The 26,713-nt window shown below is 38.0% G+C and overlaps 1 protein-coding gene across 1 annotated transcript; it reads left to right on the forward strand.

The window, feature by feature from the left end:
• Nucleotides 1-8,074: 8,074 nt before the first annotated feature.
• On the forward strand, nucleotides 8,075-21,764 carry LOC110873515 (chaperone protein dnaJ 10). The gene is made up of 10 exons (XM_022122453.2): nucleotides 8,075-8,245; nucleotides 8,465-8,524; nucleotides 8,752-8,834; nucleotides 10,112-10,265; nucleotides 18,267-18,396; nucleotides 19,449-19,607; nucleotides 20,323-20,501; nucleotides 20,699-20,779; nucleotides 21,108-21,248; nucleotides 21,437-21,764. The coding sequence occupies exons 1-10, from the start codon at nucleotides 8,159-8,161 to the stop codon at nucleotides 21,518-21,520; spliced, it is 1,158 nt and encodes a 385-aa protein (XP_021978145.1). The 5' UTR covers nucleotides 8,075-8,158; the 3' UTR covers nucleotides 21,521-21,764.
• Nucleotides 21,765-26,713: the final 4,949 nt, after the last annotated feature.

A 26,713-nucleotide genomic window follows, 5' to 3' on the forward strand; every position in this document is an offset into this window, starting at 1 on the left:
ATCACAGACGATTGTTTATACCCAACATATCCTCAAACCTTTTAGAAGTCCCATCTTTGTGCGGTGAGTTTTAATATATGTCGCACAACCATAACCTTTGATGAGACATCTTTGGTTCCTGACCAAAAACCAACTATATGGGGAGAATTATAACTTCTTGGCTTGATGTGAATTGATACATGAACTTTTGCTCTCATGATCATACACTTTGCAAACACATCCAGTGATTGTCTCAATAAATCATGTCCAAACTACATGAAGTTTTACGTGTATTGCAATGATCATTATGTGAAATTGATTTATTATCAAAATCATTATATCAATCTGGAATAATATGCTTGCTATCACATTAGCTAAGCCATAATCACACAAACTTCAGGTTGTGGATTTGATAACCATTTAGACGATGCATCGATTTAAAACACTAAATGGTATCACGTTGGGATATGCATATCCTTCAATCACTTCCAGAATATTTAGGGATTCTCACCCTACTTTGGTTGGTAAATAATGAATTTCCCTTGAGAGAAAATATTGCATGCTAATTACCAACTTGAAGAATCTTCTAGTTCTTCAATACAATTCACATCATCATTTTACTTGGTGTAGTCTAACCGGTCATGCCAACTGATTATGATTCATAAACTTCTTATTTATGATCATATATGTATTACTTGTAGGTAAAAACACAAAATAGAATGTATGTATTAAACAATTTTAATCATAATAATTTGATAGTCTATTATGATGTGAACAAACTTACATTTGAAATTAATCATATAATGAATCGAATTCAGACTCAGAACCATAAGGTGGTGAAGGTGGTGATGTCTGTCGTTATGGACATGCAAAAACCAACTAAACTATGTAGATAGGATAAGTCGGATATCGAACCAGAGGAGGATTGTGGAAAGTGTGCAATGCTCAATTTTGATTAACTACTAGTGAAAAAATAAAACTCAGTTGTTGGTTTGATTGACTATCTAAAAATCACGAACTAAAAGTGAGATTTAAATCAATAGAAAGAACAATGGTTCCTCCAGATTTCAGGTTTTGCAGTTAACTTCAATTATGTGTTTAATCGAACACTTACATAGACATAAGTGGACTAACCTAGTCAACTAATTGTGATAACCAAAGACTAAGTACTCCGGTCAATACATAACGGGAGGTTATCTAGTGGTTACCAATCACAATTACCAACCCTAATCCCATAGCAAATATATCCCAATTACTAGAACTCTCGGGAACTGAATGATCAAAGACTAAGGTTAAGCAAATGCAATCGATTACAATTAATCAACTAAATCACAAGTGAAAAGCATCGAATGCTTAGATCACTGAGTCAAACGATTGTCAATAAACAAATAAAATCCGTTAACTTACAAAAAACCCTCCATCTAGAGGAAACCATAAAAGACTAGCCGCTCATATTGGTTGGTTGAACTTCACACACTTGAATAACAATTGAAATCATCATCTTAATTATAATATAATAAAAATAATGATAACAACTTGTGTGTTAAGAACAATTGATGATGATCGAGATGATGTGTGCGGCTCTCTTCCCAAAAGAAATAAATGTTCCTTCCTTTTTCTGATGATGAATGATTCTGATGTCAAAAGATGTTGTACGATGTGATGATGATGTCCTTCTCAATCCCGGCTTCCAACCCAACAAACAAAAGAAATTGACGGCTGCCCTCTGTTGACTTTTTTTTTCTTTTCAAACCTAGTCGTCCATTCAAACTCGTGGGCCCCAAATCCTCACATGCGTCTTTTTTTTTCTTTCCAAGTCGTAGGCTACAACTCAACTCGTAGGCTACGTTTTAAAAATTCTGCCCAAACATTGTTACCAAACCGTAAGCTACGAGTTGTAGCTCGTAGCTTACAGTGTGAAATTTCTGTCCCAAAATTCCAAATGGCACAAACAACTCGTAAGCTACGAACAGAAACCATAGCTTACAGTTTGTGATCTCTGTTCCTTGCCTTTCTACGTAACATCTTTCAACAACTTACATATTGGCCCCTTCTAGTTTGTTTCTTCATTCTTCTCACATGTCCACTATATTATAACTTTCCATTAATTGCCAAATGACCCTCGAACTTTATTACTCCTTGATTTTTGCATATCTAAGCTCCACACAACTTTCATAAAGTACCGAATTAGTCCCTGAACTTTGCTTTTTCACACTCCTTTCACTCGTAAGCCTTTGTATCACCCGAACAAGCTTCGACATTCATTCTTGGGCTGCAACATCCCATCCAATGCTTGTAACTTCATCTTTAATCACCGTAAATGCATCGAATTACGCGCTTTACCTGCGAATTACCAAAATCTCATAGTTACTTCATTCTAAGCAAATAAACACATCAAACGCACATAAGACATGATATTTAGACACTCTAAAGCTCGGGTTTCACCCTCTCCATCAGGTGGTAGAGTTAGTTGCATACTATTAGCTATTTGTTTTAGCATGTCTTCCAACCATTTATTTCTTTCTGACAGCCGTTTTATTTGTTTAGACAAATTTCGAATCTGATCGTTTAACCTAGCCACTTCGACTCCTATTGAATCTGAAGGTAGATTCATTTGAGGTACCGTACATGGTTCTGTTATATTAATTGGTGGCGGTTGTTGTTCTACTTCGTTTAATAGTGATTGGAAAAACTGTTGCGGTAATGGTGATTGCAAAAATGATTCTGATGCTAACTGCTCTTGGAATATCATGTTTTCATCAAACAAAGTTTGTTGCATCGTTGAATCTTCCTCGAAAACTAAAGGTGAGATGTTTTGTAAGATGTTCGGTTGAGATAGGTTAGTTGTAATATGTTCTTGTACGGGTGGCAGCTGTGGTTGTAGATCAAATCGATAAAAAGACGGTTGAGGAAGCTGCAACAATGATTGTTGTAAATTTTGTGTTGAGGTACTTTCTAAGATAACTTGAGCTTCCTCCGACTGGAATGGTTGATTTAGTATATAATTATGAACAGGGGTTAGCCTAACAGAGTTAAAATTTACAATCCCAGATGCCTTTGGTGGAGATAATCCTTGGATAATCTGATTACTTAAGACACCTAATGATTTTGCTATTTTTGTAATGTAAGACCCTCCCATGAGACTTCTCAGAGGATTTGTTTGTTGATTTAAAAAATATGTAGCAAGCTCGTGGGCAATATTACAAGGAACTTGCTCAAAAATACTATGCAGATGGAAAAGGTCGGTAGCACTAACCCTATGTTGATTATTCTTGCGCTCCGTGATAGTGTTGGCTAAAACACGATGCATATATTGATAACGAGGGTCTATGAATTTCATAGAATTATTATTGTTACACCACTCTTTCGATGAATGGCTTAGCCAGTATTCTTTCATTTCCTCAGGGGAATAAGAGGTTGATGCCTCCGTAAAAATAGGTTGTTTAACTTCTTCATCTGTATATATGCCCAGATGAATTGCGAATTCTGTTAATGACATATTATAAGATTGTCCACAAAGTCGAAAATGAATAGATTCATCGGTAAGACTTTTATCATATTTGAAATAGAAAGTGGACAAGAACTCATATACAAGTTCATCGTATGACGGTTCTAGGATGTCGAAGAAACGACGCCAGGGCGTATTAGGTGGTAGTAATCTCGCCAGTAAACCACTTGGATCAAACATTTCCATCTGATACCAATCAATACCGCTAATAGAAAAAATTTCAAGATTCTTGAGTTTTTGATACCTCTCACGATTGGGTAAATCAGTAAACCGAAGGAATCGATGAATGTTTGCTGTATTTGAAGATTCAGCATATGCTACTGGAATATTTGCCATTTGAATATTTGGTTTTGTTGAACTAAGAAAAGTTTGGGTATGGGTTATTTTGGGTATGAGTTGAATTATATCAGAAGTTGTAGCTTATGTGTAGATTAGCTCGAGTAGTGAGTTTCTTATATAGATAAGAAAATTTAAGCTTACACCATACGTTTGGTTAAGGCTTCCATGATACGTTTTGAAACAGTTCACTGTAGCTAGTAAATGTTATATTGCATAAATAAATATTAGATGCATAAACAAAAATGTTAGGTACATAAATAAATGTTAGTAGTCCCATGATTATTATATCTCCAGAGCAATAGGTCCTCTGTACTAATTTTAATTTATCACAGAACTATATTATAAGTATATATATATATATATAAAGGAGAAACGGGATCTAAAAGATCATCCTAAAGGTGTATGGTTTTACAACTCACTGGTGCACCCTTAGGCTTTCAACCTATATATGTATGTATATATATTTAAATATATGAAATTCTTACATTGAGTATGGTAATAGCTCCTTTGCTTTTGTTGATTTGCTTGGTTGACAGCGCTCGTGCTGATAACGTGTTATAAAACTAGAGATCAAAACTTCCTCAATATGAAATATATCTCTCTTAGTATCAATGTTATAAAACTAGAGATCAAAACTTCCTCAATATGAAATATATCTCTCTTAGTATCCCCTCTTCTTTCTTACAGAATATTTTCTCTTGTTTCGTATATTGAATCACAAGATCGAATGCTGTTTATATAGAAAAGAAAAGGAAATAAAAACAAAACTGGTGGGGCCTATAAATAATAATTCGAATGAATTATTTCCTTTACTGTGCGCTTTTACTGTGCATATAGTTGTCATCCACCGAATGAATTATTCATAACAATAATAATAATAATCGAACCATACCCAAAAATAGTGATGAGATGCTGTTTTCGTGAGTTTGGTGGCCGAAATTGCGGTGGGTTGGGTTATATTATATTTTAGTTCAAATTAGATTATTAAATTGGGTTGGGCTTGAGTTATGGTGTATTTATTGGGTTAAAGGTTAAGAGAAAGTTAAGTGAAAGTTAATTAGTTAAGTGGAAAGTTAATTAGGTTGTATTTAAAAAAAATATGTGTTTACGTATTTTTTTTTACAAATTCATAAGATTTTTTTTTTTCCTAAGGGGGCGGTCGAAAATTTCCAAGGGGTGCGAACGAAAATTTTCAAGGGTGTGGTCGGGATTTTACCGGGAATTTAGCACTAAATTTTATTTTTTCAAGGGGTGCGCCCGCCCACCTTAAAATACATGTGGGCACGCCCCTGGTTAGCATGGATCGAACCTTTTATGTTAACTTACTAAGGATTGATACCTGTCCTGGTTCAAGTGTTTGACACCATACTTCCTCACTAATTAGTAACTTCTTTCACTTTTTATCATTGTATGAAAGGAAAATATATATTCGTTTAACAAGTTTCATCGTTTATGTATACTTCTTTCACCTGTATGTAAAAATGATAACGTGGTGCTTGTTCTAAATGATGTATTAATGTGTCATGTTATCATTTAACATGTTATAGAAAACTAATCACCTAATGTAAAATATCTCAAAGAATATTATATGTTAATATAAGGAGAAAAAAGTTATGTTTCTCTTAGTTTAGTGATAAAAAGTTGATACAATGTATTTGATAATACTTTGCTAGTAATAAATAATGATAATAGTTAACTATTTAACTAGTAATAAGCCCAACCCAAGGAACATAATAGTGCCACTTCTTGAACGGTCTATTTTATGATTTATCTATACTACCATAATATTGGTCTACGGTGGGCTGATGGGGTGGGTTTTGTAAACTTTTGTTGGTCAAGAAGTGGGCTCTAGTCCAAATCCTACAACTAAGAAGTGGGTTTAATAATACTTCTGTTGGTTAAAAAAACCTATTTTAAAACTTACTCGGTTTGGAACATACCATACCCGGTTCCAAAATCCAAATTTCCTATCCGCTACACATTTCCTAAGTTTGAACCAGTTTCTAATATGAACCTGTTCCTTCAAAAACCGGTTTTCACCACAACTGGCTAAAAACGAAACCGTTTTTTCTTTAAAAAAACTGAGTTGGACGTCTCAAAAAAAAAAAAAAAAATAAAACCTGAGTTGTACATCACTGGGTCGTTATTAAATTTGACAAAAAAGTAATTCGAATGGATTTAAATTTAAGTTCAGCTTTGAACTTTTTAACAGGGCTAGCATTTGAACTGGATTTGAACACGGTCTTCAAATCGTATTCGAATTAGTGAGTTCTGAACCAATTGTGACCCGAATGTTCCGAAATTGACTTTATATGTTTATATTTCTTTAATAAATATATACACGAGAAAGCGTGCCTTGACAACTAACACGTGTTTATCCCATTTGCTTTTGATATTTCGGTTTCCTGGCGTCAGAGGCTGTGGACCTACTTACTCGAGTTTAAAGGGTCATGCATAATAATATTATGACTCCGAGATCTATGGACGTAGTTTTTAAAAGACTTAGTTTTGCTATTTAAAAAGGGATAGCGGCGCAGTTTGTTGTCCGTTTGCCATCTATCTCGATGTAAATTAATAACACGATTAATTAAAGTTATCAATTTTTAGTATACTAGTATTACGACCCACGCTTTGTGGCGGGACTGGTAAACCGAACAAATAGTAGACGTAAAAACGTTGAACCACACACGCGCATTTCAGCGTATTAACTTGCAAAAATTAGTCTGAAACATAAAACATAGAAGAGAGTAACTAAGTTGACTTATCACTTCGTGCATCGCGATAGAGTCGCTAAACTGCAAAACAAAATAACGTAAAAACTTTGTACCATGCGTGCGTGTTGGGGGTGTTAACCTGTAAAATTTTGACCGATAAGTAAAACAACAAATTTGTAAAAGATGAAAAGTATACAAGAAGAGTAAAATGCACGGATAGTCCCTGTGGTTTGGTGAAATTTCACCTTTAGTCCCCAACTTTTCAAAATTACACTCTTAGTCCCTGTGGTTTGACAAGTTGTTACTCGGATAGTCCCCAAAGCGGATGGAAGTTAGTTTTTCTAGTTAAGTGGGTGTGAAATGATAAGGACTATCCGAGTAACAACTTGTCAAACCACAGGTACTATCCGAGTAACAACTTGTCAAACCACAAGGACTATCCGAGTAACCTTCATCCGCTTTAGAGACTATCCGAGTAACAACTTGTCAAACCACAGGGACTAAGAGTGTAATTCTGAAAAGTTGGGGACTAAAGGTGAAATTTCACCAAACCACAGGGACTATCCGTGCATTTTACTCATATAAGAACAAAGTTGAAAGTGAAAAAATATTGGATAAAAAAAGTTGTGATAAAATTGAAAAAGACAAAAAGGGATAGGGGAGAAAAGTGTAAAAAGTTGAATTATAGCTCTTACTTAGAGCATTCACATTCTATCCATCAAATCTTGAGAGATGGGTTTTTAAATTATAAAAAGTGGTTTAAGTGGTTGTGAGTGGAGGAGAGAGAAAATGTTACTGTTCATCTGTATATTTGGGGGGACACTGTTCACCCTGTATAATATTTTAATATATTTTGAAAGTGGTTGTGAGTAGAGGAGAGAGAAAATGTAATATATATTGAAAAGGAGAGAGAAAAAGTATTTGTTTTTAGTGGAAATATATTGATATAGGAGTTGTTTTTTAGTGGAATGTATGTATATTTTTAGTGGATTGGATGTGAATGCTCTTACAAACCAAAAGTTAGTAAAAAATGGAATATATGAACCAATGGTTGGATGGACTGGATGGACCAATAAACCAAAGAGAAAAATGAATTGTGCATTAGTTAGTTGTACACAATGCTATTATAACTTATACAAAATTGAATGGTAGTTTTAACTCACAAAACTTTTTTGTGAAATTATAGAGGGGAAATATTGTTTTAAATAACCAAATTTAACTTTTCAAAAAACCCAAGTTTTAGAATACCCTAAATTAAAAAGCTAAACATTTAAACAATATTCAATAAACACAGGTACACAACTAAGCAACACAAAAGCAAGCCATACCCATTCTTCAAAAAGTAGTTAAAAAACTCACAAGCAATAGGGGAATCATTAACCCCACTTCCCAACCGTTAAAATACTGTTTTTTTGCCGCGAAAAAGCTTCCAAAAACTGCATAAAAAATCCATTCTTTAACTTTATAATCTTTCTTTATTCACTGATCATAACTGGAAAGCTCACTCACTCATCATGATCTTCCTCTTTCTCTTTCTTTATCAATTTTCCCACACATTTGTACTCTGAAATTCAGGGATCCGGTTTTCGGGTGATCACTGAAGAAGAATATTATTGTCATGGTGAAAGAAACTGAGTATTATGATATTCTTGGTGTTAGCCCACTTGTATCCGATGATGATATTCGGAAAGCTTACTATCTGAAGGTCCGTTTGTTTCGGTTAAGATGAAATGTTTATACCTATTTTTTTTTTTATTTTTTTTTATTGTTTTGCAGTTTCGTTAAGATGCATATTACGTGGTTGTTATAATTTATCTATGTTGTTTATGGGGACAATTTTTTTTTTGGTCCATGTTTCTGTTTGATTGATTTGGCCCATTTTTAGTTAACGAGTCGAAATTGATCTAAGTTGTTTGTGAAACAGGCACGCCAAGTTCATCCTGATAAAAATCCGAACGATCCTCAAGCTGCCGAGAGATTTCAGGCAAGTGGGTGATATTCATGCTCCTCGAAGGTTTTCTACGATTTAGTAAATATGATTTGTGTGTTGAGTTTATGAAATAAGTATCATGCTAAGAGCTAATTTCCTGTCAAACAAAGAAAACAAATAAGATTTTGTGTATTTTTAATATAAATTTATAGGATATTTAGATTTGTCATTATACAATTTTTTGTTGGAAAATTCAAGAAATTAATCTTGTTTATAAGCAGGTACTTGGTGAAGCTTATCAGGTTTTAAGTGATCATGTGAAAAGAGATGCATATGATAGGAATGGAAAGGGCTCAATATCAAAGTAAGAATTTTCATCTTTATTTTTAACTTCATTTATACATATACAAATTTGTGGGATATAAAAAAAGCATGTTGAAAACTATAGATACATATACAACAGGATATTTGACAATTTAAAAAACAATCCTAGTTACCTAATGATATATACATATTTATTTATATATTATTAGAAATGCATTAATTAGATACGCTCTAGCAAAAAACGATACACATGTCGAAGTAAAACAACACATTTCGTGATGATTTTCCTGCTAATTCTAGTAGGTTTTGGATAAAAATCAAAATTTATGTCTAAAATACCGAAATTCCCACCTAAATAGCATGTGGTTGATGGACATCAACAATTTCACATGATTTATGACGACGTATGCCTGGATCAGTCCCAACGTTTGGGTTTGGGCCTAATCCGGGACATATCCTTGTTTTATAAAAGGAAGGTAATCCTCCCTTCCAAGGGGTCTTTTCCTCCCCTCTCTTGAGGTTTCCCCTCATATGCAGTGGCGGATCCAGGTCGGTTCGGAAAAAAAAGGAAAAATTTAGTGTAAACCTTGTATGACTTAGAAAAAATTAGTGAAAATCTAGTAAAAGGAATCCTTTGAAAAAAAAAATCCTAAATCCGCCACCGTATATATGACTCCTCAAAATCAACCTCTCATGAGCAACCTTCACTCTCTACTATGCTCCCTCTTTATTTATATACATATTTATATATATTATAGACAGACATAGGTTGTTATGAATAAATATTGATTTGAACATAAGAGGGTGGTCTTTTAATGGGCTATCATCGTGTTTCTGGCCTATCTTAGGCTCGAGAAGGGCTAGACTCAATCCACATGATTCCAAGACCTGACTCCTACAACGGATTAGCAACAATCCACAATTAAAACTAAATATTGATAAAAAAAATTAAAAAAATACATTTTGCGGGAAATTGTTATTGTAGCGAGTGGCGGATCCAAGAATTTTTTTCATGGGGTTCCTTTTGCTAGATTTCACTAATTCTCACTATTTTTTCCAAATCATACAAGGTTTAAACTATTTTTTTTTTCAAACCGAGCCCCCTGGATCCGCCACTGATTGTAGCTCCTAAATATGGAGCTTGAAGGTTGACCCTCATCGGGTTGGTCTTGGGCCTCAAAACTTACATGTCTCTCATTCTATCAGTTGCATATCATATGAATAAGTGATTAGTAACATTATTGCATTAAAAGTCTTCCTTATACATATTTATGTGTAACATATATAAATATTCTTACATACATCATCACTTAACAGGGACACCATGCTTGATTCGACTGCTGTTTTCGCTGTTCTTTTCGGAAGTGAGCTATTTGAAGACTACATAGGACACCTAGCTGTAGCAACAATGGCTTCTGCAGAATTAGTTGGCGAAAATGACACTCCAGAAATACTGCATGAAAAGTTGAAGGCAAGTATTTTATTTTATGTATTTAGGAAAGATTTCAGAATTAAGTAGTGGTTAATTGTAGGAACCGTTCGCATAAATTAAATAAAATAAACAAATTTTATTACTGATTACAATACAAAGAAAGCAGAAAAAGAAACAATACTATTACAACTGAAAAATCCAAAATACAAGAAAGGTGTAGAAGCAGAATTTGACTGAGGCACGTGTTCAACACGCTTCCCTTAAAACAAATTCCGAGTCTCCCAAGAGTACTCGTTTTGTTTCCCAGGGTACAACAGCCGGAGCAGCGTACTGCCGGAGAAAGCCTACAACCCGAAGGCTACCTTGAAGAATGCTGGAGAAGATCTTAATTTTTGTAGAGAGAAAGTTGATTGCTGTTGTTGTTGCTGGTTTCTTTCTGAAGTGGGTATGGAGCTGTATTTATACAGCTCCTAGGTTGAAACAGTCAAAATGAATTAAATGAGAGGTTTAAATTGCATTAAACGTCTTCAATGCAATTTAATACGTCATTTAATTCTCAGTCAAAGCCTATTAACTCGTCAGTTACGAAGCTGGACTGAAACTGCCCTGTCATTCAATGCTGGAAGCTTCTGCGCGCGCGCGCGCCCATGCGCGGTGCGCCATGCGGCGGTGCGGCCTCTTGGCTCACTGCCGTGCGCGGTGCGGCGGTGCGGCTCAAGTCCGTCCATGCGGCGTGCGGCGGTGCAGCTCAAGTCCGTCCATGCGGCGTGCGGCGGTGCAGCTCAAGTCCGTCCATGCGGCGGTGCGGCGTGCGCCACGTCACCTTGTGAGTCTATACATGCGCGCCACACAGTCGCGCCGTATTGGCTCACTCTGGTGCGCCGCGCACGGCACAGCAGAACCCATGCACCATGCGCCCAACCGCGCGCCTCGTGTACCCGCGCGCGCATGCGCATGACTGCCACGTCATGCGCCGCATCACCTACCACTTGGTCCTTGCAACCCTTGTGCTTCACCACGCGCGCGCGGTCAAAAATACAAAGGCGGCTCTCGGCGATGCGAGCGTGCGAAGTGCAAAGTGCGCCATCAAAGCGCCACATTGCGCCTCATCGCCCACGCCACGCGCGCGCGCGCGAGCGTGTGCGAGTGCGAGTGCGAGTGCGAGTTAGGGTGCTCCGCACCCTTCGCGAGGACACTAGAGTGTGCTTCCATGAAACAATAAGGATGGAGAGTTCCACCTTAAATACCCATTTAAGTTCCATCTCTCCTCCTATGTGGGACAAGGTGCTACTTTCCCTTTAGTTTCAACATTGAATGTTCCAAACACCTAACTTTGAGCATCGATATCTCATTCATCTTAGCTCGGTTTTGGACGCGGTTTAGTTCGTTGCGAAGCTCTTCCAACATAGAACACAAACCCACAAATAAATACATAAAACCCGCTCATTTTATTATATTTATTTCTAGTCCAAAATAGGAAAAAATTATTTTCCTATATTTGTGAAAAATGCTATTTTCACCTATTTTTCCAACAATCCCCCACATGAAAAATGCTATTTTCATCAAATTTCCAACAATCCCCCACATGTATGGAAATGGATCTTTTCCTTACACTTTTCAGAGATAAACTTCGACAGTTGAGTATTGCAAGATAGGTAGGTTGAAGCCTTTGAACCTTCTTTTGTGAAGCGCACTTAGCTTACTAGCGGTGTGTAGACGCGATGTCCTTGAACATACCCCCCTTTGTGTAAACGACAATACACTTCACACAATACTCTCCCTGGTTTGGCCAACTCCTCATTGTCGTGTCCTATTATGGTCCTGGAACACTGGCCTGGTTCTGCGAGAGCTCTAGGATTTGCGCACCCCACAAATCCATTTGAAGCGACCCCACTTCTCTCTAACATAGGTGATTCCCATGAATCATTAAAAGCATCATGGTTATTTGATTTCCCGAAATCATTAACCTTAATATGCTTAACCTCACTTCATGTCACTGATTGGAATGGACTAGGAAGTATATGTAACTCCCTTTTATTTAGTTTGGGGTACTCCCCCACAGTGACTCCGTTTTGGTAATATGATTAAGTTGTCCTATTGAACTTAGATCTTGGGATCTCCAGTCAACTAAGTTAGGTTTCCCTCATATTCCCATTAACCACGGGCTTTAGTCCCATTCCTCTTGACGACGTTTCTACTAACTCTCTGCTTAAGCCTTTTGTAAACGGGTCCGCAATGTTATCCGCTGATCTCACATAATCAATTGTGATAACACCCGTTGAGAGTAGTTGTCGTATCGTGTTATGTCTACGTCGCATATGCCTTGATCTGCCATTGTACATCAAGCTTTGAGCTCTACCAATCGCTGATTGGCTATCACAATGTACACATATGGCTGGCAAAGGCTTTGGCCATCTTGGAATATCTTCCACGAATTGACGTAGCCATTCCGCCTCCTCGCCTGACTTATCCAAGGCGATAAATTCAGATTCCATTGTGGATCTCGCTATGACCGTTTGCTTAGAAGACTTCCAAGCAATAGCAGCTCCTCCAAGTGTAAACACGTAACCACTTGTTGATTTGGAATCTTTATTATCCGATATCCAGTTTGCATCAGTGTATCCTTCGATCACTGCTGGTTGTCGGGTATAATGCAGTCCATAGTCTCTTGTGTATCGTATGTATCTAAGCACCCTCGTGATAGCCTTCCAATGATCCGCGCACGGATTGCTGGTGTATCTACTTAGCCTACTCACCGCGTAAGCCAAGTCGGGTCTAGTACATGTCATTAGATACATTAGACTGCCTATAATTCTTGAATACTCTAACTGAGCAACTCCATCTCCTTTATTCTTCTTGAGATGTTGGGAGGTATCAACTGGAGTTCGAGCGACACTCGTATCTCCCGAGTTGAATTTTTCAAGAATTTTATCCACATAGTGAGATTGACTTAACACAAGACCTTCTTGGGTTCTTATGATCTTTACTCCAAGAATCACATCCGCTAACCCCATGTCTTTCATGTCAAATCTCGCTTTCAACATGCTTTTAGTAGCTTTGATAATTTTATCATTACTCCCAATGATAAGCATATCGTCTACATAAAGGCATAAGATGACATAACCTTCATTTGTGTCTTTGAAATAAACACATTTGTCGCACTCATTTATTTTGAAACCATTGTCAATCATGACATGATCAAACTTTTGGTGCCATTGTTTTGGTGCTTGCTTCAAGCCATACAAAGACTTGACGAGTTTACATACTTTACCCTCTTGACCTGGGGCGGAGAAACCTTCAGGTTGCTCCATGTAAATTTCTTCTTCTAAATCGCCATTTAGAAATGCGGTTTTAACGTCCATTTGGTGAACTTCCAAATTTCTTAAAGCCGCTATAGCAAGAACCAATCTAATCGAGGTTATGCGCGTCACAGGCGAGTAGGTATCAAAGTAATCTAGACCTTCCTTTTGTCTAAATCCTTTAATCACCAACCTAGCCTTGTACTTATCAATACTTCCATCAGTTTTCATCTTCCTTTTGAATATCCAACGATATCCAAGTGGTTTGCAACCAGGTGGAAGATCTACTAACTCCCAAGTATGATTTTGCAATATAGAATCTATTTCATTTCTTATTGCTTCTTTCCATTGAGGTCCTTCTGAAGAGGAAACCGCTTCGCGATATGTATTGGGCTCGCCCTCAACCATATAGCTAACGAAGTCTGGACCGAAGGATTTTTCAACCCTTGGCCTTTTACTTCGCCTACGATCGGTTTCTTCAACCTCAGGTTGTTCATGTGTCTTATCATGAACCACCTCATCAACTGGTGTAGATGAACTTTCACCTACTTCAAAATTGGGTGTTGATGACGTTGCATGTGTTTGTCTTCTCAAAGGAAACACATTTTCAAAGTAAGACACAACGTTAGAATTCACCTCCATAATAGTATTTACGTGTACATCAGGATTCTTGGACTCATGTACAAGAAAGCGATGTGCACTACTTTGATGTGCATACCCAATAAATATGCAATCAACAGTTTTGGGTCCTATCCTAAGAGCCTTAGGAGGTGGTACAGTCACCTTTGCTAGGCACCCCCACACTTTCAAGTATTTGTATGAAGGTTTCTTCCTTTTCCATAACTCATATGGAGTTTCGTCTCTCTTTTTGAGTGGTATCCTGTTCAAAAGATAATTAGCCGAGAGAATGGCTTCCCCCCACAGTTCGTGGCTCACCCCAGAACTTATCAACATGGCGTTCATCATTTCTTTCAATGTGCGGTTCTTTCGTTCCGCCACGCCATTTGATTGTGGAGAGTAAGGAGGTGTACACTCATGTACAATGCCACTTTTTGCGCATAACTCCGCAAAAGGTGCAACATATTCGCCTCCTCGATCGCTTCGCAAAGCTTTTATCTTCTTTTGAAGTTGATTCTCAACTTCATTTTTATACAAGATAAATTTACTTATTGCTTCATCTTTACTTTTTAGTAAATATACATAGCAATATTTAGTACTATCGTCAATAAACGTGATGAAGTACTTATTTCCACCTGTTGTGGGTACCGCTTTTAAATCACAAATATCAGTGTGAATTAAATCAAGGGGTTCGGTTATTCGTTCAACCGATTTTGATGATGTTCTTGTAAGTTTGGATTCAACGCATGTTTCACATTTATAGTGTGAATCAATATGGAATGTTGGTATACAATTTAAATTGATTAAACGGCGTATTGAATTAAAATTTACGTGACCTAATCTACCATGCCATTTATTCGATTCAGAAAACTCAAGCATATAAGTAGAAGTAGTAGCAATTTTATTCATGTTCTTGACAGCCATTACATTCAATTTGAACATTCCATTTTGGGCATAACCCTTGCCTACATACGTTCCTCGTTTAGTTAGTACAAATTGATCGCTCTCAAAAACTAAACGAAATCCAAACTTGTTAAGCAACCATCCCGAGACTAGATTCTTTCGCAAGTCTGGGACATACAACACGTTGCTTAGAGTGAGCTCCTTCCCCGAAGTCCACTTCAAGATCACCGTTCCTTCACCCATGATGTCAGCGGTGGCTGCATTTCCCATATACAGCTTCTCTTCTCCCGAAAGCGCCTTGAAGGTGGTAAAGAGACTTTTGTCTGCACAAACGTGACGGGTCGCGCCCGTATCAACCCACCAACCTTTTGGAGTGTTGGTCACAGTATTGACCTCATCCATCATTGCGCTTTTGTCGGAAATCATTGCCACCAAAGGCATTCCGTCTTCATCCACCATGTGCGCACGCTCACGCTTTGGTTTCTTGCATTGGTTAGCCCGATGCCCCGGCTCGTCACAGTTGTAACAAGTCCCTTGGAACGTTTGAGGTTTCTTTTTCACAACCCCTTTCTTCGGTCCAAGGTTGCTAGCCTTTGCTTTCCCTTTTCCTTTGTCCTTTTTCCCCTTGCTCTTCGCGCCCTTTGAGGATTGCCCATGCTCAACCAGATTTGCGCTAGCACTAGGCTGCACAAGGCTGTTTTTTAGGGCGATCCTATTCTCCTCTTCTATACGAAGACGAAGAACAAGGTCCTCCACCGACATTTCCTTCCGCTTGTGTTTAAGATAATTCTTAAAATCCAACCAAGCAGGAGGTAATTTCTCAATCATGGCTGCCACTTGAAATGTCTCGCTAAGTATCATTCCCTCGGCATGGATGTCATTTAGTATAATTTGCAACTCTTGGACTTGATTCATAACCGGCTTGTTATCAACCATTTTGAAGTCCAAGAAACGGGCGACAACAAATTTCTTTGTTCCCGCATCCTCCGTTTTGTACTTTTTCTCCAAGGACTCCCATAATTCTTTGGAAGTCTTGATATTATAGTACACATTATACAAAGCATCCGAGAGACCGTTGAGTACATAGCCTCGACATATGAAATCCGAATGCTTCCACGCATCTACCGCGCTCAGAGCCTGAGCGTCGGTCTCCCCTTCCGCAGGTTGGGGAGCGGTTTCCGTCAAGAACCTCGCAAGGTTCATGGTGGTCAAGTAGAAGAACATCTTCTGTTGCCACCGCTTGAAGTGTAGACCCGAGAACTTCTCAGGTCTTTCAGCATGATTTGCCACTGTGGACGCTCCCACAGTGTTGGCAGGGGTTCCAACTACAACATTCGTATTGTTGTTGTTTGAGGTCGACATTCTGAAAAAATTAAAATTAAAATTTTTAGTCAAAAAATTCTGATTTACGCACAAACCAGAAGGAAACTACTAAATTTTAATTTTACCACAATTTACTGTTTTGGCTTCTAAGTCCAACTTTGAAGACCAAAAAACAGAAATTTTATAAATTTTAGAACTTACTGATTGGCTTCTAAGTCCAACTTTGAAGACCAAATCAGAAAGTTTTAGCAAATTTAGGACAAGTTTAAATGTAACCAAAAATAGTTTTCAACCAAAGTCGCTCCTTTGAAGATGAAAACTAAAAAAAATCTGTTTTTAAAACACAAACTGAGTGAAATCAAAACTGGTTTGAATCACAAACAGAAAGGTTTTGATTACACGAACGGTTTTAAAAATTTGTTTTAAGATTGTAGGAACCGTTCGCATAAATTAAATAAAATAAACAAATTTTATTACTGATTACAATACAAAGAAAGCAGAAAAAGAAACAATACTATTACAACTGAAAAATCCAAAATACAAGAAAGGTGTAGAAGCAGAATTTGACTGAGGCACGTGTTCAACACGCTTCCCTTAAAACAAATTCCGAGTCTCCCAAGAGTACTCGTTTTGTTTCCCAGGGTACAACAGCCGGAGCAGCGTACTGCCGGAGAAAGCCTACAACCCGAAGGCTACCTTGAAGAATGCTGGAGAAGATCTTAATTTTTGTAGAGAGAAAGTTGATTGCTGTTGTTGTTGCTGGTTTCTTTCTGAAGTGGGTATGGAGCTGTATTTATACAGCTCCTAGGTTGAAACAGTCAAAATGAATTAAATGAGAGGTTTAAATTGCATTAAACGTCTTCAATGCAATTTAATACGTCATTTAATTCTCAGTCAAAGCCTATTAACTCGTCAGTTACGAAGCTGGACTGAAACTGCCCTGTCATTCAATGCTGGAAGCTTCTGCGCGCGCGCGCGCCCATGCGCGGTGCGCCATGCGGCGTGCGGCCTCTTGGCTCACTGTCGTGCGCGGTGCGGCGGTGCGGCTCAAGTCCGTCCATGCGGCGTGCGGCGGTGCAGCTCAAGTCCGTCCATGCGGCGTGCGGCGGTGCAGCTCAAGTCCGTCCATGCGGCGGTGCGGCGTGCGCCACGTCACCTTGTGAGTCTATACATGCGCGCCACACAGTCGCGCCGTATTGGCTCACTCTGGTGCGCCGCGCACGGCACAGCAGAACCCATGCACCATGCGCCCAACCGCGCGCCTCGTGTACCCGCGCGCGCATGCGCATGACTGCCACGTCATGCGCCGCATCACCTACCACTTGGTCCTTGCAACCCTTGTGCTTCACCACGCGCGCGCGGTCAAAAATACAAAGGCGGCTCTCGGCGATGCGAGCGTGCGAAGTGCAAAGTGCGCCATCAAAGCGCCACATTGCGCCTCATCGCCCACGCCACGCGCGCGCGCGCGAGCGTGTGCGAGTGCGAGTGCGAGTTAGGGTGCTCCGCACCCTTCGCGAGGACACTAGAGTGTGCTTCCATGAAACAATAAGGATGGAGAGTTCCACCTTAAATACCCATTTAAGTTCCATCTCTCCTCCTATGTGGGACAAGGTGCTACTTTCCCTTTAGTTTCAACATTGAATGTTCCAAACACCCAACTTTGAGCATCGATATCTCATTCATCTTAGCTCGGTTTTGGACGCGGTTTAGTTCGTTGCGAAGCTCTTCCAACATAGAACACAAACCCACAAATAAATACATAAAACCCGCTCATTTTATTATATTTATTTCTAGTCCAAAATAGGAAAAAATTATTTTCCTATATTTGTGAAAAATGCTATTTTCACCTATTTTTCCAACATTAATTTTATTTTTTGTATATTTTCATATAATGTAGACTATTCAGAGGGAAAGAGAAGAAAAGTTGGCTAGATCGTTGAAAAACTTTATTCACCAATATGTTCGAGGCGATAAAGAAGAGTTTTTACGCCGTGCTGAGTCAGAGGCAGAACGACTAACACAAGCAGGTACTCCATGCCCCCGTTACTATTATTTTTGGTCATCATATTTATTAGTAATATTTTGAGTAACATGTCTATGCTAATTGATATATATATATATATATATATATATATATATATATATATATATATATATATATATATATATATATATATATATAGGGTAGGGCTAGATAGAAAACCCTATATATATAAAAAACCCGAGAAAACCCAAGCTCCCGACATTTTTTTTTTTGAAAAAATAACACATGTAATATACATGTTTTTAAGACTTTTGGGCCAAAAAAATCAAAAAAGCGCCGAAGGGATATTTTTTAAAAAAAAAAACAAGTTTCAGCAATTTTCAGCGAAATTCTGTTTTTTTTGCTTAACACGTGTTAGGAGCTGAAATTTGTTTATTTTTTTTAAAAAAATCCCTTCGGCGCTTTTTTGTTTTTTTTGGCCCAAAACACTCTAAAACATGTATATTACATGTGTAATTTTTTTCAAAAAAAAAAAAATGTCGGGAGGTTGGGTAAAAATGGCTTCCCATTTGGGTTTCCAAAGTTTTCTAAGAATTTTAGGGTTTTTTATCTAGCATTATCCTATATATATATATATATATATATATATATATATGGGTATGATATGATTTCCAACTAGGATATGTACTATTGTAAAATAGATTTTTTCAAGGGACATACTTAGAATAGATGTTGAAAACGGGCTGGTCAACACAACACGGGTTTGGGTCAAAATGGGGATTTTTTGTGCGGGTCAAAATGTGCTGGGTCGGGAAAGGTTGACCCGTGGACATTTATTTCATCATTTTTTGAAATTTATGATTGTAAAATAATATTTTCTACAGTTAAAATCTAGTTTCTTTGAGTAATTTAATTAAGTATGTTAATTTGTGTATTTTGAATACATCTTCAATAGATTTTTGACCTTGTGACCGGTTTCTGTTTTTAACTTATTTTTTAGTTTTTTCGATATCTTTTAAACTGGAAAAAAATCACACTTTTTAAGGGTATGTACCCCAAAGATTATACAACTCTTTTCAACTATCATCTTGACAGCTTTCGGAGCGAATATCTTGCACACTATTGGATACATATATGAAAGACAAGCTGCACAAGAGCTTGGAAAGAAAGCAGTTTACCTTGGGGTGCCATTTATGGCCGAGTGGGTTCGGAACAAAGGGCATTTTTGGAAATCACAAATTACTGCAGCAAAAGGTGATCGACCCGAAGGAATAAAAACAAAAGGAACTAGTTAAATCAATAACCAACTTTTGTCACATTTGTGTCTCATATAAACAAAATATAACTTTTTAACTTTGAAAACATATAACTCATCATCAAAGTAAAATTTGGGGTGTTAAATATGTCGTGCTCGTGGGTTAGCGGGTCGAACTCGACACGAACATGAAAATTTACACGAACCCGAATATGAGACGAACCTGAATATCGTGTCAGACACATGAACACGACACAAATATTAGAGGTTGACACAAACACAACCCGTTTAACTTGAATTAATTAAATTTTCTAATTTTTGTATATTAATGCTCTAAAATTAAAAGCGGATAGAAATGTATGTAAAACAAATACTTTAAAGTTATAAAACTTAATGTCATCTCTTTAAACTCATACATTCTGACATTAATACCCAACCATTTTAAGTTATGATATACAAACACATTTAAAAAAAATCAAAAAGTTAATCGGGTTAAATGGGTCAACCCGTGAACCAGGCATGTCAATCAGAAGCCAAACGTATTCGCGTGTTCACCCAAAACGGCGAGTCAGTTTAGACTAAACCCAAACCCATGAATTTCATGTTAGGCTCGTGTCTTGTCAGAAATTAACACTTCTAAGTAAAAGCAATCAACATCGAGTCAAATAGAAATGCGACAAAGTTAATTCTCAAATTAACATGCTAACCTTTCAGGAGCTTCTCAATTGCTGCAACTTCAAGAAGACGCACGTCGCCAGTTTAAAATGGATGGAAGTGGGCCCGCACACGATGTTGAATCAAATCTAAAATCCAACAAGGATACAATCATGAACTCATTATGGAAATTGAATGTAGTTGATATTGAAGTTACCCTTTTACATGTTTGTCAAATGGTGAGTTTAAATTTGGTATAAACTAGCATATTCACTATTCCATCAGGATATAAACATGAAATATTGTATAAGGAGTCAACTATCTAACTCTTTTCATTAATATAACCTAGCAATTAAAGTTTTTTATAGTCCACCAAAATATGTATCTGGTTCTGTTTAAATCACATCCGGATGAATATAACCTTAAATGTTTGTAGGTGCTTCATGATAATTATGCCAAGAAGGAAGAACTTAAAGCTCGGGCAGAGGCTCTAAAACTTTTAGGAAAAATATTTCAGGTGAGTTGTCTACGTCGTTTTAACGATATATTGCTTATTATGTTTTTATATAATCCTGACAATTAAAACAACTTTTAATGATTAGATGAACAAAGTGCATGCACTTACATACTTATACTAGGGTGAAATAAGTTATTTTCTAGTAAACAGTTTGTGATTGCATATATATAAAAGTTTTTATTTGTTAAGTAAATTGATTTCATTTACATGATTATCTGTGTTTGTGTACAACTGTATAAGCATAAGTTGTTTTTATAAAAATTCTCAATAACCTCATAAAATGATGTCTTTTTGTAACTTGATTTGATGGTGATGTATGTTGTTGTAGAGAGAAAAACAAGCACAAAGTGTTGGAACATCAATGAAGAAAATTGCTAGTGATATTCATGATGATACAAGCAGCTCATATAGCAGTGATGACGAAGATGCACCAAGAACATTCAATTGTCGCGCTCCTTTGATTACACAGGTTTGTTGTTTTGACAATTATTCAAGTCACACAAAAAAGAGTTTTATAAAGATCAAACATTTTAATGCATGCATTTCTTGAAAAGTTTAATATAAAAGTGCATACTTTGATTATAAACCATGAAATCGCGATAATTATATATATGCTAAATGTTATACGCGTGATTGTTTATATGGTGAATGTGACAGGGAATTGGTAGATTATTCAGATGCTTGTGTAATCCAGCATATTATGTGGATGATGATGAGATTGTTTACAAGAACAACAAATGATTGATGATACATCTATAGTTCTTATTGGATTGTTCATGTAAATCTCAAAGGGAAAGAAAATCAAGGAAGCCAATATCCGGGATATAGAGGCGAATTCGGTTTGATTATATGACATTAATATATAATTATACCTTTTTTTTGGTTAATCAGAAAGAATGTTAATCTAAGATCCATTAAAACTACACCATGCATAATGATGTGTGTTTGTGTGAAAATTATAATTTAGTGATGATTTATATCTGAATCTCAAGGTTGAATACGTTGAAAATCGGGTCCTTGATCCATCACACAAACACAAGATGTTGAACAATTGTTCAACTCTTTTATTAATATTTGTGAACGAGAGATCAACAAAGATCAACAACACTGGGTTGTCCCTGAGAGAGATCAACAACACAGGGTTGTCCCTGAGAATTTGGGCCCCGGACGAGTAGGAAAAAGGGATCCCTAAAAATGGACCCTTAGGCGATTATCGTTTGGCCAGTTTACCACCCCTTTAAACTTTAATATACTTTCAGCCTTTGTGTTTTTTAAATAGGTTTAAAAATTAGAGTAAATTACAAGTTTTGTCCTTTATGATTACACCAAATTGCAGGTGGTGTCCTTTACCTTTAAAATTGACGAGTTTTGTCCTTAATGTTTCAAAATCTTGCATGATATGTCCTTTGAGCCTAACCCAGTTTATTTTTTTGGTTAAATCTGATCATGTGCATTGCACATAAGGACATTCTTGTACTTTCACCTTCATAGATGCTATTGTGTAAAAAACATTTATTCAAGGACTATTTTGTACAAAATAAAAAAAAATATAGAAATAAAAAAATAACTCAACCCAAAATTATTTGTGGCTCAGATTCATCCTCTCTTCTTCCTTCATTCCGGTCAGTCAAACCACCAGATTAGCCCATAATCAGTGAATCCTATTCATGCTGATCAGATTCAAGATCAAAACTTCAATGATCAGATTCAAGATCAAAACTTCTAACACTTCAACCTATGAAAAGTGAGTCTCTCTCTCTCTTCCTCCTTCTCTCTCTTCTATCCATCTCTATCACACGCACTTTTATTTCCTTCAAAAGAGTCAACAAGAATTGAAAGTGAGATAGAGTGGGTTTTGCAAAATTAGGGGTCAGATGGATGCATTTTGTGGGGAAATCATTTTTATTATTGTTATTTCTACATTATATATATGAAAAGAGGGGTAGACAAGTGCCAGAGTAAGAAATAGCCAGGTAAATATTCTTGGAGAAATATGAATGAGAGGAATAAAAACACGAAAGGAAGAGGAAAAAATATGAAAGAAACAAGGATACATGGGTTTGTTGTGTCCAGATTTGCGATGATGTGGGTGTACCAAATAATCTCACGTTTAAACCTCTTTAACTATTTTTAAAAAATTAATGTGGGTGGATGTGGATGGTGGTTATGTGGGGTCGCACTGTTGTAGCGGTGGAGGTGGATTATGCGGGTTGGTGGTGGTGGTCGGTAGGTGGGGGTGGGAGGTGGCGGCGGCAGGTGGTGGTTGGAAAGAGAGAGAGGGTGGATGTGTTTAGAGAGAGAAATTGTAGGGTAGCCTGCTTCTATTTGTTTTCTAAAAAAATATTTATAAATAAATTAGAATAGGAAAAGACAATAATATCCTTGAGTGATCAGATTTAATCAAAAAAATAAACTGAGTTAAGTTCAAAGGACATACCATGTAAGATTATGAAACATTAAGTACAAAACCTGTCAATTTTAAAGGTAAAGGACACCGCCTGCAATTTGATGTAAACATAAAGGACAAAACTTGTAATTTACTCTAAAAATTAAAACATTATCGTGTTTAGTTGGGTTAAATGAGAATTGTGTTATTTGTTTATATGCGCCTAAACTAAATGGTAAAAAACATATGCTTTGTTTAAAAATAGAGTAAACTGCAATTTTACCCCCTGTGGTTAGGGGTGATTGGCACCCTTACCCCCCTAACGAAATAATTGCAATTTTACCCCCCACTGTTCACTGTTATGTCGCAACCTTACCCCCCACTGTTCACTGTTATGTCGCAACCTTACCCTCCGGCCTCAAGAAATGTGCAATTTGGGTGCAGATTGCATAGCAATTGTCATAATGAAAGCAGATATGGCCCAATTTAAGAAAGTTTATGTCATACTTCAGTCTGCACATTCCAAGAACATATCCTAAAAGCTTACAACTTTCTTTCATGTACAAACAAGGAAACAAGCACTATACAAAATTTACTGGCAAAATTGTTATAATAAATTTCCTTCTCATTAAGGACAAACTCAAATGTTAAAATTCTATTTGGTATCTTGGATTGAGAGAATTCAAGAGTGGATTGTGTATGCAGACATTGAAGGAGATAGTTGTAGTCGGTTTGCACTCTGTGGTTCCCTTGGAGAAGATGACCGGATTTGCAGGTTTCCGGCGACGGTTTGCACTCGTAATAGTGTGTGTGCTGAATAAAAGAAATGGAGTTCCGAGTTGAGGAGATGTGAGCTTCCGTCAAGCAATCAGAGTGAACCGCCTTCGAAATGGTCGGAGTGGGATGAGGTTGCCGGGAGATTTGATCGGAGAAGTGGGGGAATAGCCTGAGGTGTTGCATGGTTTTTAGAGAGAGAATGGTTAGAGAGAGAGAGAGAGAGAGAGAGAGAGAGAGAGAGGATAAGAGAATGTTTCCAGGGATTTTGATTTCCCCCAAAATCCTACACACTTTCTGCAAAAAGATTGAGGATTTAAACATAAGATTAAAAACCCATGTGAGATTTCACATATAAAACTTGTGGGTTGTAAAAGTTGGTGTAGATTTTGATACCTTCATCTTCTTTTTTGTCTTGAATTTGCAGAGATCTGTCTGAGAATCCAAGAAAAAGGATGCAGGCTTTTAAGTGGTGGTTGTGGTGGTGAATGGCGGTGGCAGTGGTGGTTGTGGTGGTGAATGGCGGTGGCAGTGGTGGTTGAGGGTGGTGGCTGGAGGTGGCAGTGGTGGTTGTGGTGGTGAATGGCGGTGGGAGTGGTGGCAGGGGTAATATTACAGAGTAGTACAAAACACAGGGGGTAATATGAAAGGGCATTATAGTCATTTCAAGTTATAGTCAACAGATTAGTCAACAAATTTGAGGCCGGGGGGTAAGGTTGCGACATAACAGTGAACAGTGGGGGGTAAAATTGCAATTATTTCCTTAAGGGGGTAGACATGCCAATGACCCCTAACCCCAGGGGGGTAAAATTGCAGTTTACTCTTAGAAAATATCAGCCTAAACATATGCTTTATTAAAAAAAAATTATATATATAAAGTTTTAAAAAACGTTGGCCCCATGGGAGAATGGTTCTGGGCAGTCGCCCACCTTGCCTCTCCAATGGGCTCACCCTACCCCAATAGTCCAACATCAAATACATTAATCCTTACTTTATTCTCACTAAAGAAATAACCTTCCACCTCTAAACACACCAAATAAAACAATTTAAAAAACTCAAAACACACCAAATAAAACAATCTAAAAACTCCTATAAAAAACAAACCAACTAATAAACAAATCACTAAGGTAGTGTTTGGTATGCAGGAATGAAAGGTGGAATGGAATGAATGATTACGAGGGAATGAAGAAAAAAGTGTTTGGTTGGTCAATGGAATGGAATCACCCATTCCAAAAGGCATTCCATTCCCTCAAAATCATTCCTTCCACCCCCCATGTTTTTTTTTCATTCCATCCCATCTTGCACCATTCATCAACAACACCACAACCCACCACCTTCGCCACAACCCACCACCACCACCACCCACCACCGACGCCATCGCAGCCACCCGCCACCACCTCACCCCAACAGCCACCGCCCACTCGCCACCGTTATCACCCACAGCTGCGACCAACCGTCAACGCCACTCGGTGCCGCCGCCCACCACCATCGTCGACGCCACCACCAACCGCCGTCGCCGACACTAACCGCCACCTTTGCTGCCACCCACCACCAACGGCCACCTTGCCGCCACCACCACTCGTCGTCATCGCCACGCCACCACTTGCTGCCACCACCACCACCCATCGCCGCCGCCGACACCCACCACCGCCACCTATAATGTAACAACCCGCACGTTCGTGCGTTGTTACTACTCGCTATACTCGTTACGCCTAACACCAGAGATTCGGATCATAATGTAGCTATATCGCATACATCGCTATTTCGAAGTATTTTCGCATATTACGCATACTTTATCGCTATAACACATCGCATCACACACACTAACGCTCACGATGACGTTGAGTGAGGACCTATTCTACCCTCCTCGATGGTCGTGATGCGTCGCAGAGTAACGCATATTCGAAACGAAACCCGGTTATTGTATCGCAACTTTGAAATATGGATATTCATACGACTCTATGTGAACTAATTATAATATATATGAAGGTGGGTATGAAAATGTATGACCAAATTATCGCAACGCTTAACGATCAAAACGAAACATTGAAACGCAACACGCCGGAGACCGCCGATCGAGTGACTAATCGATCGAGTGGCCACCCGATCGGATTGCCACCCGATCGGACAGCCACCAGATCGGATGCCATCCGATCCGTTGCACTTCTTCCCCTTCACTCCACTTCACCTATAAATAGCACTTGTCACATCACTTGAACAGTGATGTGACAGCTCTCACCCGACCAGCACGCTTTGGGGCTCTTTCCTCTCGATTTCTCGCGATTCTTGTAAATTTCTACCTCAAATCTTGTACTTCTATGATCTACTCGCACTTCTTCATCATTTTCTCTTCTAAATCTTAACTTTTAACCGTGAAATCAATGGGTTTGAGGAGTTCTAGGATGACGTCATCATGGAGTTCTTATGAACTTCAAGTGTTGGCCTCATTCCACCAAGAACCACTCAGATCTGAAGGATTTCCACAAGAATAAACAATATTTCCACATAAGATCTACACATAATCATGGATAAAAGGATTGAAAGATGGTTTTCCAACTTTCTTTCAACTCTTTTACACTCAATGCACACAAAACCGATAGCATCGGAGCTTATACTGATCCTTCTGCTCATTCTTAGTGAAGCGCTGGTTCGAGACATGAGTTCTATCAAAGAGACTACTGATTACGGGTTTAACATGAGCAACCGTCTCAAACAGGGGACTTATCGGACTAGGGTGATTCCTGCCCGATCGGGTCACCTGGGTGTTGATAAGG

The sequence above is a fragment of the Helianthus annuus genome, chromosome 8 (genome assembly GCF_002127325.2).
Source record: "Helianthus annuus cultivar XRQ/B chromosome 8, HanXRQr2.0-SUNRISE, whole genome shotgun sequence".
NCBI lineage: Eukaryota > Viridiplantae > Streptophyta > Magnoliopsida > Asterales > Asteraceae > Helianthus > Helianthus annuus.

Excerpts from the sequence above, each read along its gene's own strand:
- LOC110873515 (XM_022122453.2), top strand. The coding sequence starts at position 8,159 with ATGGTGAAAGAAACTGAGTATTATGATATTCTTGGTGTTAGCCCACTT. Across the intron at positions 8,246-8,464 it reads GGAAAGCTTACTATCTGAAG|GCACGCCAAGTTCATCCTGA; the intron begins GTCCGTTTGTTT and ends TTTGTGAAACAG. Across the intron at positions 8,525-8,751 it reads AAGCTGCCGAGAGATTTCAG|GTACTTGGTGAAGCTTATCA; the intron begins GCAAGTGGGTGA and ends GTTTATAAGCAG.